The sequence below is a fragment of the Barbus barbus genome (genome assembly GCF_936440315.1).
Source record: "Barbus barbus genome assembly, chromosome: 13".
In the NCBI taxonomy this organism is placed as follows: Eukaryota; Metazoa; Chordata; class Actinopteri; order Cypriniformes; family Cyprinidae; genus Barbus; species Barbus barbus.
Genome location: NC_136741.1, coordinates 32,187,501 through 32,203,476, shown reverse-complemented (window position 1 = coordinate 32,203,476; position 15,976 = coordinate 32,187,501). Strand labels below are relative to the sequence as shown.

Genomic DNA, 15,976 nt, shown 5'->3' with positions numbered 1-15,976 from the left:
TTTTTGCTGGAAATGCAAAAAAGGTTTATATTATTCTACAATATATATTCAATAAAAGATTTTGTCTGGTCTATAATATATATTAAAAAGTTTATATTGATCTTTTATTTATATATATATATATATATATATAATGGTTTATATGGTCTGTAATGTTATATATTAAAAATAGGTTTATATTGTTCTACTATATAATTAAAAAATGGTTCATGTTGGTCTGTAATATTATATATTTTGAAAAATGGCTTATATTGGTTTATGCTATTATATATAAAAAAATAGGTTTATATTCTTCTATTAATATTATATATTTAAAAAATGATTAATGTTGGTCTGTAATTAATATATATATATATATATATATATATATATATATATATATATATATATATATATATATATATATATAGATAGATAGATAGACTTCAAATGTCAAGTCACCTTTATTTATATAGCACTTTTAACAATGTAAATTGTGTCAAAGCAACTGCACAATATCAAAAAAGGAAAATAGTGTGTCAATAATGTAAAATGAAAAAAAGAAGAAAAAAAAAAAAAAAAAAAAAAAAAGAGTTTCAGTTAAAGGCATTTCATTGTTGAATTCAGTGATGTCATCATCCAGCTCAGTTCAGTTTAATAGTGTCTTTGCAATCAGGTCGATATCGCTGGAAATGAAGTATCCCCAACTAAGCAAGCCAGAGGAACCTAAACTCCTTCGGTGACAGAATGGAGAAAAAAACCTTGGGAGAAACCAGGCTCAGTCGGGGGGCCAGTTCTCCTCTGGCCAAATGAACCAGCAGTTCAATTCCAACTGCAGCTAATTCAGATTGTGAGGGCTCAACTGGTTCCAGTGGTCTTTTCCTGATGGCTGTCTAGGTGACAGGGTCCTCACTGGGGATCTGTCTCTGGGGCTCATCTAGGTGTCCTGGTCTCCGCTGACGTTCAGGGCTGTAGAGGTCGTCTCTGGGTGCTGATCCACCATCTGATCTGGATACGAACTGGATCTGGTGACTGCAGTGACCATCTGGGCTGGATACGGACCAGATCGGGTGGCTATGGTGACTGGGGATATGTCCCCGGGGCTCATCCAGGTGTCCGGCCTCCGCCGACGATCAGGGCCACATGCATCATCTCCCAGCGCCGATCCACCATCTGATCCGGACACGGACTGAGAAACAGAATAGAAACAGAGTAATATTAGCGTAGATGGCATTCTTCTTATGATGTAACGAGTACATCATGTGTTATGGGGAGTGTTCCCGGTTCTGGTTGATCTAAATAATGCAGCCTAACAATCCTTTAACGGATTTTAATAATAGAAGTGTATTAGTGTGTTATGTGTAAACCAGGTTAAAGAGATGAGTCTTTAATCTAGATTTAAACTGACAGAGTGTGTCTGCCTCCTGAACAGTGTTAGGTAGATTGTTCCAGAGTTTGGGCGCTAAATAGGAAAAGGATCTCCCGCCCGCAGTTGATTTTGATATTCTAGGTATTATCAAATGGCCAGAGTTTTGAGAACGCAGCGGATGTGAAGGACTATAATGTGATAAGAGCTCACTCAAATACTGAGGTGCCAAACCACTCAGGGCTTTATAGGTAATTAACAAGATTTTAAAATCTATACGATGTTTGATGGGGAGCCAGTGCAGTGTTGACAGAACCGGGCTAATATGGTCATACTTCCTGGTTCTAGTAAGGAGGTCATAAACGCATTAATTAGTATTTCTGCATTTGACGTTGAGAGCATAGGTCGCCCTGCATTTATCACATTATATATATATATATATATATATATATATATATATATATATATATATATATATATATATATATATATATATATATATATATATATATATATATATAAACCATTTTTATATATATAATGTTATTTATTTAAAAAATTGTTTATGTTGGTCTATGATATTATGTATTTAAAATGTCTTATATAGTTCTATAATACATATTTTAAAAATGGTTTGTAATATGCAGTGGCTTGTTTTTGATATACTTCATTTGGTTTGGCTATTTCTGCTTTAGGACACAAACTATAGATAAGATTACTCTCAGATGAATAACTCTCACAGTATATAGCAAATTGAGTTAAAAAACTAGTATGATGAATGAATGAATGAATGAATGATGTATTTATATAGTGCTTTATTGTGTATTGCTGTACACCCAAAGCGCTTTACAATCACGTGGGGGGTCTCTCCTCAACCTCCACCAGTGTGCAGCATCTACCTGGATGATGCGATGGCAGCCACAGGACAACGGTGCCAGTGCGCTCACCACACACCAGCTACAGGTGAGAGAGATAGAACCAATCAAATGGATGGGGATTATTAGGAGGCCATGATAGACAAGGGCCAGTAGAGGGAATTTGGCCAGGACACCGGGGTTACACCCCTACTCTTTACGAGAAGTGCCATGGGATTTTTAGTGACCACAGAGAGTCAAGACCTCGGTTTAACGTCTCATCCGAAAGATGGTGCTTTTTGACAGTATAGTGTCCCCGTCACTATACCGGGGTGTTAGGACCCACACAGACCACAGGGTGAGCACCCCCTGCTGGCCTCACTAACACCTCTTCCAACAGCAACCTAGTTTTCCAGGAGGTCTCCCATCCAGGTACTGACCAGCTCAACCCTGCTTAGCTTCAGTGGGCAACCGGTCTTGGGCTGCAGGGTGATATGGCTGGTATGATAATTCAGACAGATAATTCTGAACTGATTCTGCATTCTGAATGATTGGATGAGTTGTGTTATTTACACTCATCTGTGATCTGAACTATTCTCATGAATCAATGCTGATGAAGCTAATGCTTAAATCAAAGCCGGTTCTTCTGTGATTCCTGAGAACATCTGGTCTCATCACTGCTGCTTTTATTTCTTCAATATTTCATTAACGCTTTCACTGAATAAATATTTGATAGTGGCAGGCGTTGTGAATATGGGACACACTCTAGTACTCTGATGGTCACTCTGTAGTGCACTAGATCTTCATGCACACTGTGGTTCATCAGTGATGTCTCACAGGACAGATCCGTCTGAAGATGTCCATCGAGAGCAAGAGCAGATTTTACAGCTTCAATGATAAATGAAGCTCCAGAAACACACAGACTCTCTGTGATGGAGGGAAGGAGGGATGTTTATTCCGCTAATTCGTTTATTTACTGACACAGACAGCTTGCAGAGGTGCTTCATGCTGTAAAGCAGATGTTTGAGAGATGACTTGAGTGTGCAGTTAATAGAAGAGGCTCTTAGGATCACTCCAGAAACTTATTTATTTAGATGAATGAATGCTGTTTACAGTGATGTTTGTTAAAGTTGATTCCTTACAGATCACATTCTGCAAAAATAAAATTGCATTCGTATACAGTATTTCTCTCTCTCTTTTTTCTCCCAGTACAAATATCTAAACATTCATAAATCAAGATGCATTTACTGGAGATGCACAATGACAGAAGAGAAGAAGTGTTCAAGTGAAGTTTATGCTTGAAACTAGAACGAATATCTGCCAGTGGAGTCAGAAACATCTACTTGTTTTCCTTTTGAATTCTGTTTATTTTTCTGACCCTATTGGCAGATATTTGCTTTTGTTTTGCACTTATCTTTTGTCATTGTGCATCTCCAGTAAACTCATCTTGACTTAAGAGCTGGAAATACGGAGGAAGAACAGCACATTTGTAGGAAATTATACACATTTTTGAATTAAAAATGTGTTGAAATGGTCTTTTTGAGGTGCTGCTGTTTTTAACAGTAATTATTGTGAGTTTTGTATTGTTATCTAGTACTCTACCACACATCATGTCTTCTGGCTTACATGGTCATGACGTGAGAAGAAAGATCAAATGTGACAGACGAGTTATGTTAACAGGTTATAGTTAAGCTTTCAAACCTGTTCATGTGCGATCAGCCTGAAGTAAAGTTTTACAGGCATTTTGGGATGGATCTTTCATCTCAGCGTGAAGCATCTTGTTCTCCGTCAGTGACTCACAGCTCTATTAATCCACACAATATCACTAATTAACCGAGGCGATTTAGAGCCGGCTGCTCCGATGCTGCCAGATATCCTCACTGATCGTTATTGATCCATTAATTCATATCAGACGCTGCTTTGATGAGCTTAATCTGAATACATGACATCAGCATCGTTATCATCGTCTCTCAGAGTCGTTATCATTTAACAGATCATCAGATTATTACAACACTGAACAAACATCAGGCTGTTTTACTGCTCGTTATCAAACTGATTATTAATGTCCTCAAAACTGAGTGTTTTTGCTGGTCTTGCAGAGATTACTGTAATTATCTGCTGATGAGAAATTATGTGACACGCTGGAAATTATGAGTGCATGCATCTGTGTATTGTGTGAATGTGCCAGTCATTAAAGCCCACCAGAGGTCCTGACACAAACCCACACGCAGGCGACCCTCTTCATCATCATCCTCATCCTCTGATAAGATGGGTGCGGCTCTGCGTGCTCTGTGTGTTTACTGGAGCGGGTTTTATCTTCTGGAAGCGTCTGCGTCTCCTCCCTGCGCAGGAATGCAGCTGCCGCACCAAGAGGATCGTTCTCCTTGTCTTCTGTGGGAGGAGAACCAACGCGAGTCTGTGTGTGTGTGTGTGTGTGTGTGTGAGAGACTGTAAACATGGCACGCGAACAACACCCAACTACTCGGCTCAATCTAAAGCGTCTGTTTTATTATACAGCATCTTCATTTCCTCTGCTGTGAGAAATAAAACGCATAAACTGATAGCGTCTGATATGAAAACTCTCTCTCTCTCTCTCTGTCCTTGTTGCTCGTTCAATCAGCTTCTCTTGTCTGTTGGTGTCAAATATAGCTGTCTGTTAATAGTAAGTGTGTGTTTGAGAGACAGATTAAAGGAGCAGAACTCTAGAACACAGAGAAAAGACCAGAGTGCACTTCAGGTGTTCAGTACACACACATACACACCCTCACCCCATTATGAGCCTCTGTGTGTGTGAGTGTGTGTGTGTGTGTGTGTGTGTGTGAGTGTGTGTGTGTGAGATGCTTTCAGCATGTTATCTTAATGTGATTAGCGCAGGGTTATTATCATTAAATAACACTAAAACCATAAAAACATTTTTTGTTACTTGAAGAAAAATAAACATTATAACTAAATAAAATAATTTAATAATAAAAATAAAAAACAAACATTTTATTTTGGCTAGTTGAAAAGAATATATTTTTCATTTTCATTTTAACTTAAAATTTTATACTAAAATATATATTTTTAAATAAATAAATAATATAATAAAAATAATTAATAATAATAAATAAATAATATGGACATACTGTATATAGTTTAAATAAATAATAATAATAAAAATGACAAAAACACATCAAAATTGCCAAAACTCTAACCAAATTTAAAGTAAAAACAAAATATAAAAATTAAGGGAAAATGTTTAAGTAAAATCTAATTCATTAACCGCAATTAATCACACAAAAAGGGTGCGATTTAATCGCGATTTAAACATTTTTATCTATTGACAGCCCTAGTTTATAATAATACAAAATGTATTTTTAATGTAACATTCATGAGTGATGTCTCAGCCAATCAGAAGATATTTGATGTTTAATGAACAGTTTTCAGTAATTATTCATGTGTTCCTGTGCTTTTCTGGTCATTGGGGTGAATATGATTTATTTATTTATATTTGAATATATATATAATAATATATATAATGTTTAATATATTATATAAAATATTTATTTGTATATTATTTTATATATATTGATATAATTTTTTATATTTATTTATGTTTTACTATAGTGAAAACAAATATGACTGATAAATATAGAGCATGCTGGCAATGTTTAAATGTGATGTTCATTCGGAGGATGTTCAGATGTTTGTCTGCCAAACTACATCAGATGAAGAGCTCATTTTAATAATCATGAGGAGTTTGTGTGCTGAAGTCAGTGTTTAATTGCATTCTGACACATTTAACTCATTACAGATTCTGATCATCATATCCTTGTGTTTGTGCATCAAGCACTTCATAATTAGCTCCTGTTAGTAATTATGTCTGTGTTTGAGGGGTTGACAGTTCGAAGGTGAAGTGTTGAAGGTATAAAATACTTCAGGATTAATAATGTCTTGACATGCTGCATCGTTCAGAGCTTCTCTCATCATCAGTTGTACTGCATTAATTAACCTTTCTGAGTTGATTTGAAATGAGAGAATGAACTGATTGAGTCAGAATTTCTCACACGAACACACCTGTGATGCCCAGTGAGGTGCCGATATATCTCCATTTGTTTGGAAGCAACAGCAAGTTGCAAAATTATAAGCAAAATATTTGTAATTTTGGTTAATTTTTAACATGAACTTATTTGTTAGAATTAAACAATAATGAAGGTTTTTTTGACAGTACATTGAAGCTTTGAAAATAACTAATAAATAAACTATATACAATTGCTGCCCCCCCCCCCCCAGGAGGATGCAGCGTTAACGTTTGTAGATGGTCTAAAGTAAAAGAGTTGTAAAAATTCTGAAAATCTTTTAGAGCTTATGATTTGTTTAAAAAATAAAACCTATTACACATTAATGAATAAATCAGTATATATAAAATTGTTTAATTTACAAGTGTCATGTTTGTGATTTTTCAGCTTCTGACCTATAAAAAAAAAAAAAAAAAAACATTATTTTATGACATGAATTACTGCTTTATTTAATCAGAAACACAGCCTAAATGTTATTTGTGTAGGCTATTTTACTTTTAATTTAATTAGAAGTAGGTCAACAGCACCCCCTACAGATTAAAACTCCTTAACAAACGGGCGTTAGGACCCGGGGGAGGCTATTACTGTTTACTCTCACACACCGAACACTCATTCTGTACATGCTTTCACAGATTAAATACAGCAATCCAAAAGAGTGAATCGAATCATTATTCAGACAAAACTTTGCTTGAGGATGAGCCACACTGCTGACGAGATCTAATCACTAGCACACCCTGAGCACATGTGAGTTAACCCATTCCTCTTATTGGCAAGACATCTCGGCATAATTCTCCATATCGGCCCGATGCCGATATTTACATTTAAAGCCATTATCGGCCGATTCCGATATCAGTCCGATAATATCGTGCATCCCTACTAGATAGTCAGCTCACTAGGGTTTAACACACAGACGGAGTGTCAGTGATTAATGTGAATATTAATCTGAAGGGACATGAATGAATGTCTTTGTCTCTGTGTGTCTCCTCAGTGCGATATCTACTGAAGAACAACTTGAGTCCTGATCTGTGTAACGAAGACGGACTGACGGCCCTGCACCAGGTGAACACTCACACACACACACACACACACACACACACACACTCACTCATAGGCGTAATGGTTTTTATACTTTACAAACTGTATGTGCTATTGCCCTACACCTAAACTTAGCCCTCACAGGAGACTGTGCATTTCTACTTTCCCCCCCAAAAAACTCACGTTTTTAAAAGTGGGGACATGGGGTAATGTCCTCATAAGTCACCTTCACCTTGTAATACCTGTCATACCTGTGTCATTATACACATTTATGTCCTCATTTATCACAAAAATGCACTCACACTCACACACACACACACACACTCTCACACGCACACACACACACACACACACACACACACACACACACACTCTCACACGCACACACTCACACTCACACACACTCACTCACACACACACTCACACTCACACTCACACTCACTCACACTCACACACACACACACACACACACACACACACACACTAGTGTTCATTTTAACCCGTCCTGTTTGTTGTAGAGTCATGTTTTAGTGGACTAAATGTCTGGGACTTTTAGTCTACTTCTAGTCAATTAAAGTTTACTCACATTTTAGTCACGCTGCATGATGGTTAAACTGATGAAGACAGTAATTTTGCTCATGATCATGATTGTTGTTGAATTATTGCACTTTCATCTATAAACACAAATCAAGAGAAAGTCAACTCGCGCACACATGCTTTAATTGACCTCATCTAGTGTCCTGATTTATTGTATTATCATAAATGTACACTGCCCTCCAAAAGTTTGGAAACACCCCTGGCAAAGTGTGGTTTTGGACGATATCTGCATAAATCCTTATCATTTTTTGGTGCAAATACATTAAAGTAACTTAACATTATCATTGAAGACCAGCAATAAAACATAATAATGGCAATCAATATATACATGTTAAAGTCAGACATGCCCCTTTGCCAGCTGTGATGCCTGGTTACTGGTTTAAACTTGGCCCAGGTTTGTAAAAGATGTTTGGGTCAGCACACATTAATACTGTAGCTTCAGCACTTGATTGCCAATTCAGCGTCAATGTTTGAATAAACTGACAGCTCGGATGCCCAGATTATGCAGAGCTGTAATAGCTGCTAATGCTGGATATTTTGATGAATCGAAAATTTAAGTTTTTTCTATGTATAAACTGTTTATGTAATAAAATATGTTTTCATAGTTTGTGTTGTCCCTTATCAGTGCAAAATTACCACAAATTAAAAAGGATTCATGCCAATATTGTCCAAAACCCCACTTTTGGAGGGCAGTGTAAACACAATCTCGACATTATGAAAACTAGTAAAACTCAAAAGATAAAACCGCAACATTCCTAATATTAATTCAGAATTATCATGTCTTTCTTTTAAAACAGCAACTAGAAGGCTTTGTATTGAGGCACACTGGAGTGTATAAGTGCATTTATTCATCCTCAATCACAAACAATACAGTCAAGTTCAGATTACAGTTCATCATGAGAAGGTGTGAATGAACACAGACTGGCTGTATTACACTTTCATTTGAGTAGAATATCCTGATAGAGATCAATAAACTCCAGTTTACGTGACTGTGGATGATTTCAGATCATCAGCGCTCCTGTGTAGACAGCGAATGGTTGCCAGATTGAGAAGATAAATTAAACCCTGCGAAGAGAGTGTGTCCTTTAAGAGAGAAACTATGAGTAGAGGATTTAAACTCTTGACATCTGGCAACCCTAACATTTATTTTGTTGAAGAAACTATAGAGAGATTTTGAATGTAGTTTTTATCTTTTGAACTACATTTTAGTCTCATCTTATTTCATTAAAGAAATTGCACAGTTAGTGTTTCATGATGTCAGTGTCGTCTCATCTTTGTCGTCAATGAATATTTTTTGTCATAGTTTTGGTTAACTGCTGCAGATGAGTGATTAATTATCTCCAGCAGCTGTATCATTGTGGTTATTATTTGTTGGATGTAAATGTGTTGAGTGCTGACTGTAGATGAGTGTTTCCAGCGCTGCAGTGGTCACTGGAGTCCATCCGTCTGTGTGTTTGTGGGTGTTTACTGGTGATGAAAGACTCTCTTTGTGTCGGCCTGCTCCCTCTTTCAGTGCATTTCTTTCCCAGAATGCCTCTCACTCTTTCTCCGGGCTGGATCGTCAGGATTAAGCGTGTGTTTGTTTCTTCACTGGATTACTGCTAGTAAACAAATCCTCTCTATCTGGTGCATAACTGTTTGATCTGAAGGTATTTTCTGATGCTTATTGTAATAAAAAGCTTGAAAACAAACAAACACAGCCGCGCTCCAGCAAACATCTCTCATTTCTTCAGAGGGTTTTGTAAGAACACTGTCACAGTGGTTTATTTTCATATTGTTTGGAAGTTTGTTGCGTTTCTAAAGGCATCTGAGCAAGTTAGTGGTGTTTACTCAGTCAAGCATCACTATTAATAGTGCTCATAGTGATCTGAACAAACCCTCCAAGTATTAAGCTTAGTGTGTTAAATATCTATAAATCAGAAGAATATCACAGAGATATGAGGCTAAACGTTTGACTTGAACCACTGAGAAATCATTTATAACAGCAACCACATAACAACTACCCAGAATACCTTAGAAACATGCACGATCCACCATGTCTACCATTACCAAAAGAAGTATACTTTAAGTTTATTTTATTAAGTATACTTAAGTAAAGTTCAAGTATACTTTATGTAGTAAGTATACAAATATCAGTGTACTAGTAGTATACTTGTAAGTGTACTAATTCAAAACTCCTTGGGACTAAATTGACCCACTTTCTAGTATATAAAAGTATACTTCAAGTATAACAGTAGTAAACTTTGAGTACACAACTAGTTTACCTCTATGTTTTTAGTGTGTACTGCAACTATACTAAAAGTTAACTTAAAGGTATACTGATGGTTTACTAATTGAATACTTGTAGCATTTTTAGTACACTTTGAAGTATAGTCTACTAGTTTAGTAGGTTTATACCGCAAGTATACTCGTAAGTTTTCTTTAAGTGAACTTTACATCATACTTTAAGTATACTACTATGTCCCTATTTAGTAATGTGTATACAGGTGCTGGTCATAAAATTAGAATATCATATAAAAGTTGATTTATTTCAGTAATACCATTCAAAAAGTGAAACTTGTATATTAGATTCATTCATTACACACAGACTGATATATTTCAAATGTTTATTTCCTTTAATTTTGATGATTATAACTGACAACTAATGAAAGTCCCAAATTCAGTATCTCAGAAAGTTAGAATATCAATTAAGACCAATGCAAAAAAAATGATTTTTAGAAATGTTGGCCAACTGAAAAGTATGAACATGAAAAGTATGAGCATGGACAGCACTCAATATTTAGTTGGGGCTCCTTTGGCCTGGATTACTGCAGCAATGCGGCGTGGCATGGAGTCGATCAGTCTGTGGCACTGCTCAGGTGTTATGAGAGCCCATGTTGCTCTGATAGTGGCCTTCAGCTCTTCTCAATTGTTGGGTCTGGTGTATTGCATCTTCCTCTTCACAATACCCCATAGGTTTTCTATGGGGTTAAGGTCAGGCGAGTTTGCTGGCCAATCAAGAACAGGGATACCATGGTCCTTAAACCAGGTACTGGTAGCTTTGGCAGTGTGTGCAGGTGCCAAGTCCTGTTGGAAAATGAAATCTGCATCTCCATAAAGTTGGTCAGCAGCAGGAAGCATGAAGTGCTCTAAAACTTCCTGGTAGACGGCTGCGTTGACCTTGGACCTCAGAAAACACAATGGACCAACACCAGCAGATGACATGGCACCCCAAACCATCAATGACTGTGGAAACTTTACACTGGACCTCAAGCAACGTGGATTATGTGCCTCTCCTCTCTTCCTCCAGACTCTGGGATCTTGATTTCCAAAGGAAATGCAAAATTTACTTTCATCAGAGAACATAACTTTGGACCACTCAGCAGCAGTCCAGTCAAGACGCTTCTGACGCTGTCTCTTGTTCAAGAGTGGCTTGACACAAGGAATGCGACAGCTGAAACCCATGTCTTGCATACGTCTGTGCTGGTGGTTCTTGAAGCACTGACTCCAGCTGCAGTCCACTCTTTGTGAATCTCCCCCACATTTTTGAATGGGTTTTGTTTCACAATCCTCTCCAGGGTGCGGTTATCTCTATTGCTTGTACACTTTTTTCTACCACATCTTGTCCTTCCCTTCGCCTCTCTATTAATGTGCTTGGACACAGAGCTCTGTGAACAGCCAGCCTCTTTAGCAATGACCTTTTGTGTGTTGCCCTCCTTGTGCAAGGTGTCAATGGTCGTCTTTTGGACAACTGTCAAGTCAGCAGTCTTCCCCATGATTGTGTAGCCTACAGAACTAGACTGAGAGACCATTTAAAGGCTTTTGCAGGTGTTTTGAGTTCATTAGCTGATTAGACTGTGGCACCAGGTGTCTTCAATATTGAACATTTTCACAATATTCTAATTTTCTGAGATACTGAATTTGGGACTTTCATTAGTTGTCAGTTATAATCGTCAAAATTAAAGGAAATAAACATTTGAAATATATCAGTCTGTGTGTAATGAATGAATCTAATATACAAGTTTCACTTTTTGAATGGTATTACTGAAATAAATCAACTTTTTCATGATATTCTAATTTTATGACCAGCACCTGTATATTTTGTTAAATGAATATCTGAACATACAAAAAATCAAAAGAAAGAACAGGGTATCTGCTTGCAAACAAAACATTTTATTCTATCTTCATGCATTCATTTTTTATAAACACATGAATGTGGGTAAGTTTCATAAATAAAAAAGCTGAAAAAAGACTGAATTGGATTCAGAATGATAATCAAAACATAGATGGAGTCCAAAAGCTTGACAGTCATTATTACCTCTTCATGCATCAGTATTTTATTCCAAAACGTTCCACAGTTTTGATGCAGTTTTATGTCTGATGATCATGTTAGATTAGGTGTGGAAGCATCTGTTGTTTTTCGGTTTCTTCTTCGCTGTTTCCGTGTTTTGTAATTCTGTACAGAAGATTTGTAATAGAGCCCCGTACCGTATAGCAATGAAAACATTCTCGGAGCACAAGTATAGCTCAAATTTAGACTTTTTCTAAGTACAAGTCAAGTATACTTACATTTTTTTAAGTATATTTCTGAGAAGTACATACAAAGTAGACAAAGTATACTTTCCTATTTTTTTTAGTTTAAAAGAATATTCAAAAGAATACTACTAGCACACTTGAATAAACTTCTCTTTCGTAAGGGCAGGCATCTTAAACAAGACCTTCACTGAACTGACTGTACTGGTGTCAGTCTGTTGACAACATATACAGACCTACATCCTGAATCCTACTGGAAAATTCCATCCCCACCCAACACACACACACACACACACACACACACACACGTCTGAACTGGAGCTGGAAAGTTGCATTGCTTTTGTTTCTGAATTTCTCATGCTGCCATGAATTTCTTTACAAAATGAACATTTAATGAAATATTGAAATGTTTGAGTGTAGTGTGAAGTGAGGGAGCAGTGTTGTGACGTGCTCATCACACTAGTGCTTAAAAGCATCTCTTGACGTTTTGACTTTAGATGAAGTTCTCCTCACTTTCTCTGTCTTTCTCAGTGTTGTATTGATAACTATGAGGATATGGTGAGGATCCTGTTGGCTCATGGAGCGACTGTCAACGCTCAGGACAATGAGCTCTGGACGCCACTTCATGCTGCTGCAACATGTGGACACACAGGCCTCGTCAAGATCCTCATCAAGCAGTGAGTGTGTGTGTGTGTGTGTGTGAGAGAGAGAGTCTGTATGTGTCAGTGTGTGTGTGTGTGTGTGAGAGAGAGAGAGCGCGTCTGTGTGTGTGTGTGTGTGTGTGTGTGTGTGAGAGAGAGAGAGTCTGTGTGTGTGTGTGTGTGTGTGTGTGTGTGAGAGAGAGAGTCTGTATGTGTCAGTGTGTGTGTGTGTGAGACAGAGAGCGCGTCTAGGTGTGTGTGTGTGTGTGTGTGTATGTGAGAGAGAGAATCTCTCTGTGTGTGAGAGAGAGCATGTGTGGTGTGTGAGAGAGAGAGAGAGTGTGTGTGTGTGTGTGTGTGTGTGTGTGAGAGAGAGAATCTCTGTGTGTGAGAGAGAGCATGTGTGTGTGTGTGTGTGTGTGTGTGTGAGAGAGAGAGAGAGAGTGTGTGTGTGTGTGTGTGTGAGTCTGTGCTTCATATTTTTGTGGAAACCATGATGCATTTTATTTTTCAGGATTCACAGATGAATAGAAAGTTCAGAAGAACAGCATTTATTTGAAATATAAATATTTTGTAACATTATAAATATCTTAACTCACTTTCGATCAATTTAATGCATCCTTGATGAATAAAAGTATTAATTTCTTTCAGAAACCCAATCCTTTGAATGGTAGTTTATATATTTTATATATTTATAAATAAATGTACATTTTTAATATAATTTTTTCTGCAGCGGCGCTGATCTCTTAGCAGTGAACTCAGATGGTAACATGCCCTATGACCTCTGTGAGGACGACCCCACGCTCGACATCATCGAGACCGCCATGGCCAACCGAGGTGAACCTCAGGTCCTCCAATCACTGAGGAAGACTGTGCTGATGTCATTTGTTTCAGAAGATTAGGAATCAGAATTAGGGAGAGAACGGTGTTTCATAGTCCAGATTTTAACCTTCAAGAAGCAGTTCTCATCACTGAATGACGAGATGAGATTTGGAAAGATTAGATTTTTCCATTCGGATTGTTTCCGTGATTATGACATAAACACTGAACAAAATAGAAACAAACAACATTAAAATTCATCAGCCAGCAGTCAATCTAACAGTGAGTTCTGAGTAACTGAGCAAATGTAGTTTACTCAAAGATGAAGATTTATTCATCTTGACATTATTGGAATATATTATTCTCGTCACATTTCACTGTAATGTTTCTAGTGTTGAGGAAAGTTACTTTTAAAAGTAATGCATTACAGTATTGTGTTACTCCATAAAAAAGTAACTAATTGCATTACTTAATTACTTTTTATGACAAGTAAGGCAACTGTAAAGACCCTTTTAGACCAAAAGTGAAGTTAATAAGCGTCGTGCTGAAGGAAATGCCTCTGCACTTACTCCTGATTTCTCTCAGCACAAAGAGAACAAATGTCCGAAAATAAATAGGAAAGCAAAGTAACTTGCATTACTTATTTGAAAAAAAAAACTGGAATATTTTCTTGTAAATTTAAAAGTAATGCCTTACTTTACTAGTTACTTGATAAAAGTAATCTGATTACATAACTTGTAATGCGTTACCCCAAACACCGGATGTTTCAGCTTCATTGCAATCATTTATTTCCCAGTGTTTGATTTGTGTTATTAGCTCTTGCCACTCTCAGTTTGATTGACAGCTGTATTGACCAATCATTGTGTGCATGACAGGCATCACACAGGACATGATCAATGAGACGAGAGCAGCGGTGGAGAAGAAGATGCTGGGAGATATTCAGAACCTTCTGCAGGACGGAGCTGACGTCAACCAACACGACTCCCAGGGGGCCACGCTGGTACACACACACTCACACGCTCAAACACACGCGCACACACATACACACACACACACAAACACATGTGCACACACACTCAAACACGCACGCACACACACACACACTCACATGCTCAAACACACGTGCACACGCACACACAATCACATTCGCACACACACACACACACACACAATCACATTCGCACACACACACGATCACATTCGCACACACACACACAATCACACAGATATATTCTGTTTGCATGATGAACATTCAGTTTTATTAAATGCTCATTTCAACATTTAAAATGCTTGCGTTGCTCATTGTTAAAGTTAGTGCATTGTTAATTATGTTAATGCATTAACTAATGGGACTAAAATGTTGCCTATTTATTTATGTAGTTAGAGTTGAAATAATTCCTATACATTTCTCCTGTGAATCTAATTGATATTTTTTGGTGTAATAATGTTGAGTTTATTTATACAGTATAGAGCTTTTCACAATTCACATTGTTTTCAAAGCAGCTTTACATTATCACGTTAATGTTTAAAATATTAGAAAATCTTCATCAGATCAGAATAAAAGTACTGCTTATGGTTGTAATAGCTGTGTGTGGAGCTGGAGTTGAAGTGAATGTTGAGTTGTTAGTGTTTTTGGACAGGCTCTGAATGACTGAAGAACTAGATTCTTATTTACAGCAGCAGCCTTTTCTTGTTTTCTGAGTTTTCCAGCGTGAGTGTGATCAGGGTTAATGCAGCAGCACTGATTCATGGCTCTGCTGTCTGTTCATCATTCAGACACAAGATGCTTTTACTGGAGCTTTGAATCAGTGTCACATAATGCATCTTTTGACACTCGAGTGCGTTCAGAGCCGAGTGCTCATGTATTTATGATGATGCTGAAGCTGCTGAATGAAAGCAAACAAATGAGATGAACTGGAGTCTTTCAGAATGAACATCACAACATGCTGAGCTGATGTTTTCATCAGACACCGTCCCGCTCCTGTTTGCTTTAGTCTAGTGATGATCGGCCTCATGAGAGACGGATGTGTTTCAGCGCTGGTCCTGATGGATGACTAAGTTTTCATCTGCAGTAGTCTATTTCTTATTATTGTGTAAATACTCCTGAGTCTGTGA

At 37.3% G+C, this 15,976-nt stretch overlaps 1 protein-coding gene across 2 annotated transcripts in view; it reads left to right on the top strand.

Annotated features, from left to right (window-relative positions):
* Positions 1 to 15,976, top strand: part of LOC306878796 (protein phosphatase 1 regulatory inhibitor subunit 16B-like) — a 56,117-nt gene that overhangs the window by 29,986 nt on the left and 10,155 nt on the right. For both annotated transcript variants that reach the window (XR_013784969.1, XM_079431328.1), the window contains exons 3-6: positions 7,246 to 7,316; positions 12,933 to 13,078; positions 13,776 to 13,879; positions 14,737 to 14,861. Coding sequence is in view for 1 of the 2 variants with exons in the window: in XM_079431328.1 (XP_079287454.1) it covers positions 7,246 to 7,316; positions 12,933 to 13,078; positions 13,776 to 13,879; positions 14,737 to 14,861 (446 nt within the window). In the remaining variant the exon portion in view is untranslated. The remainder of the gene's footprint in view (positions 1 to 7,245; positions 7,317 to 12,932; positions 13,079 to 13,775; positions 13,880 to 14,736; positions 14,862 to 15,976) is intronic.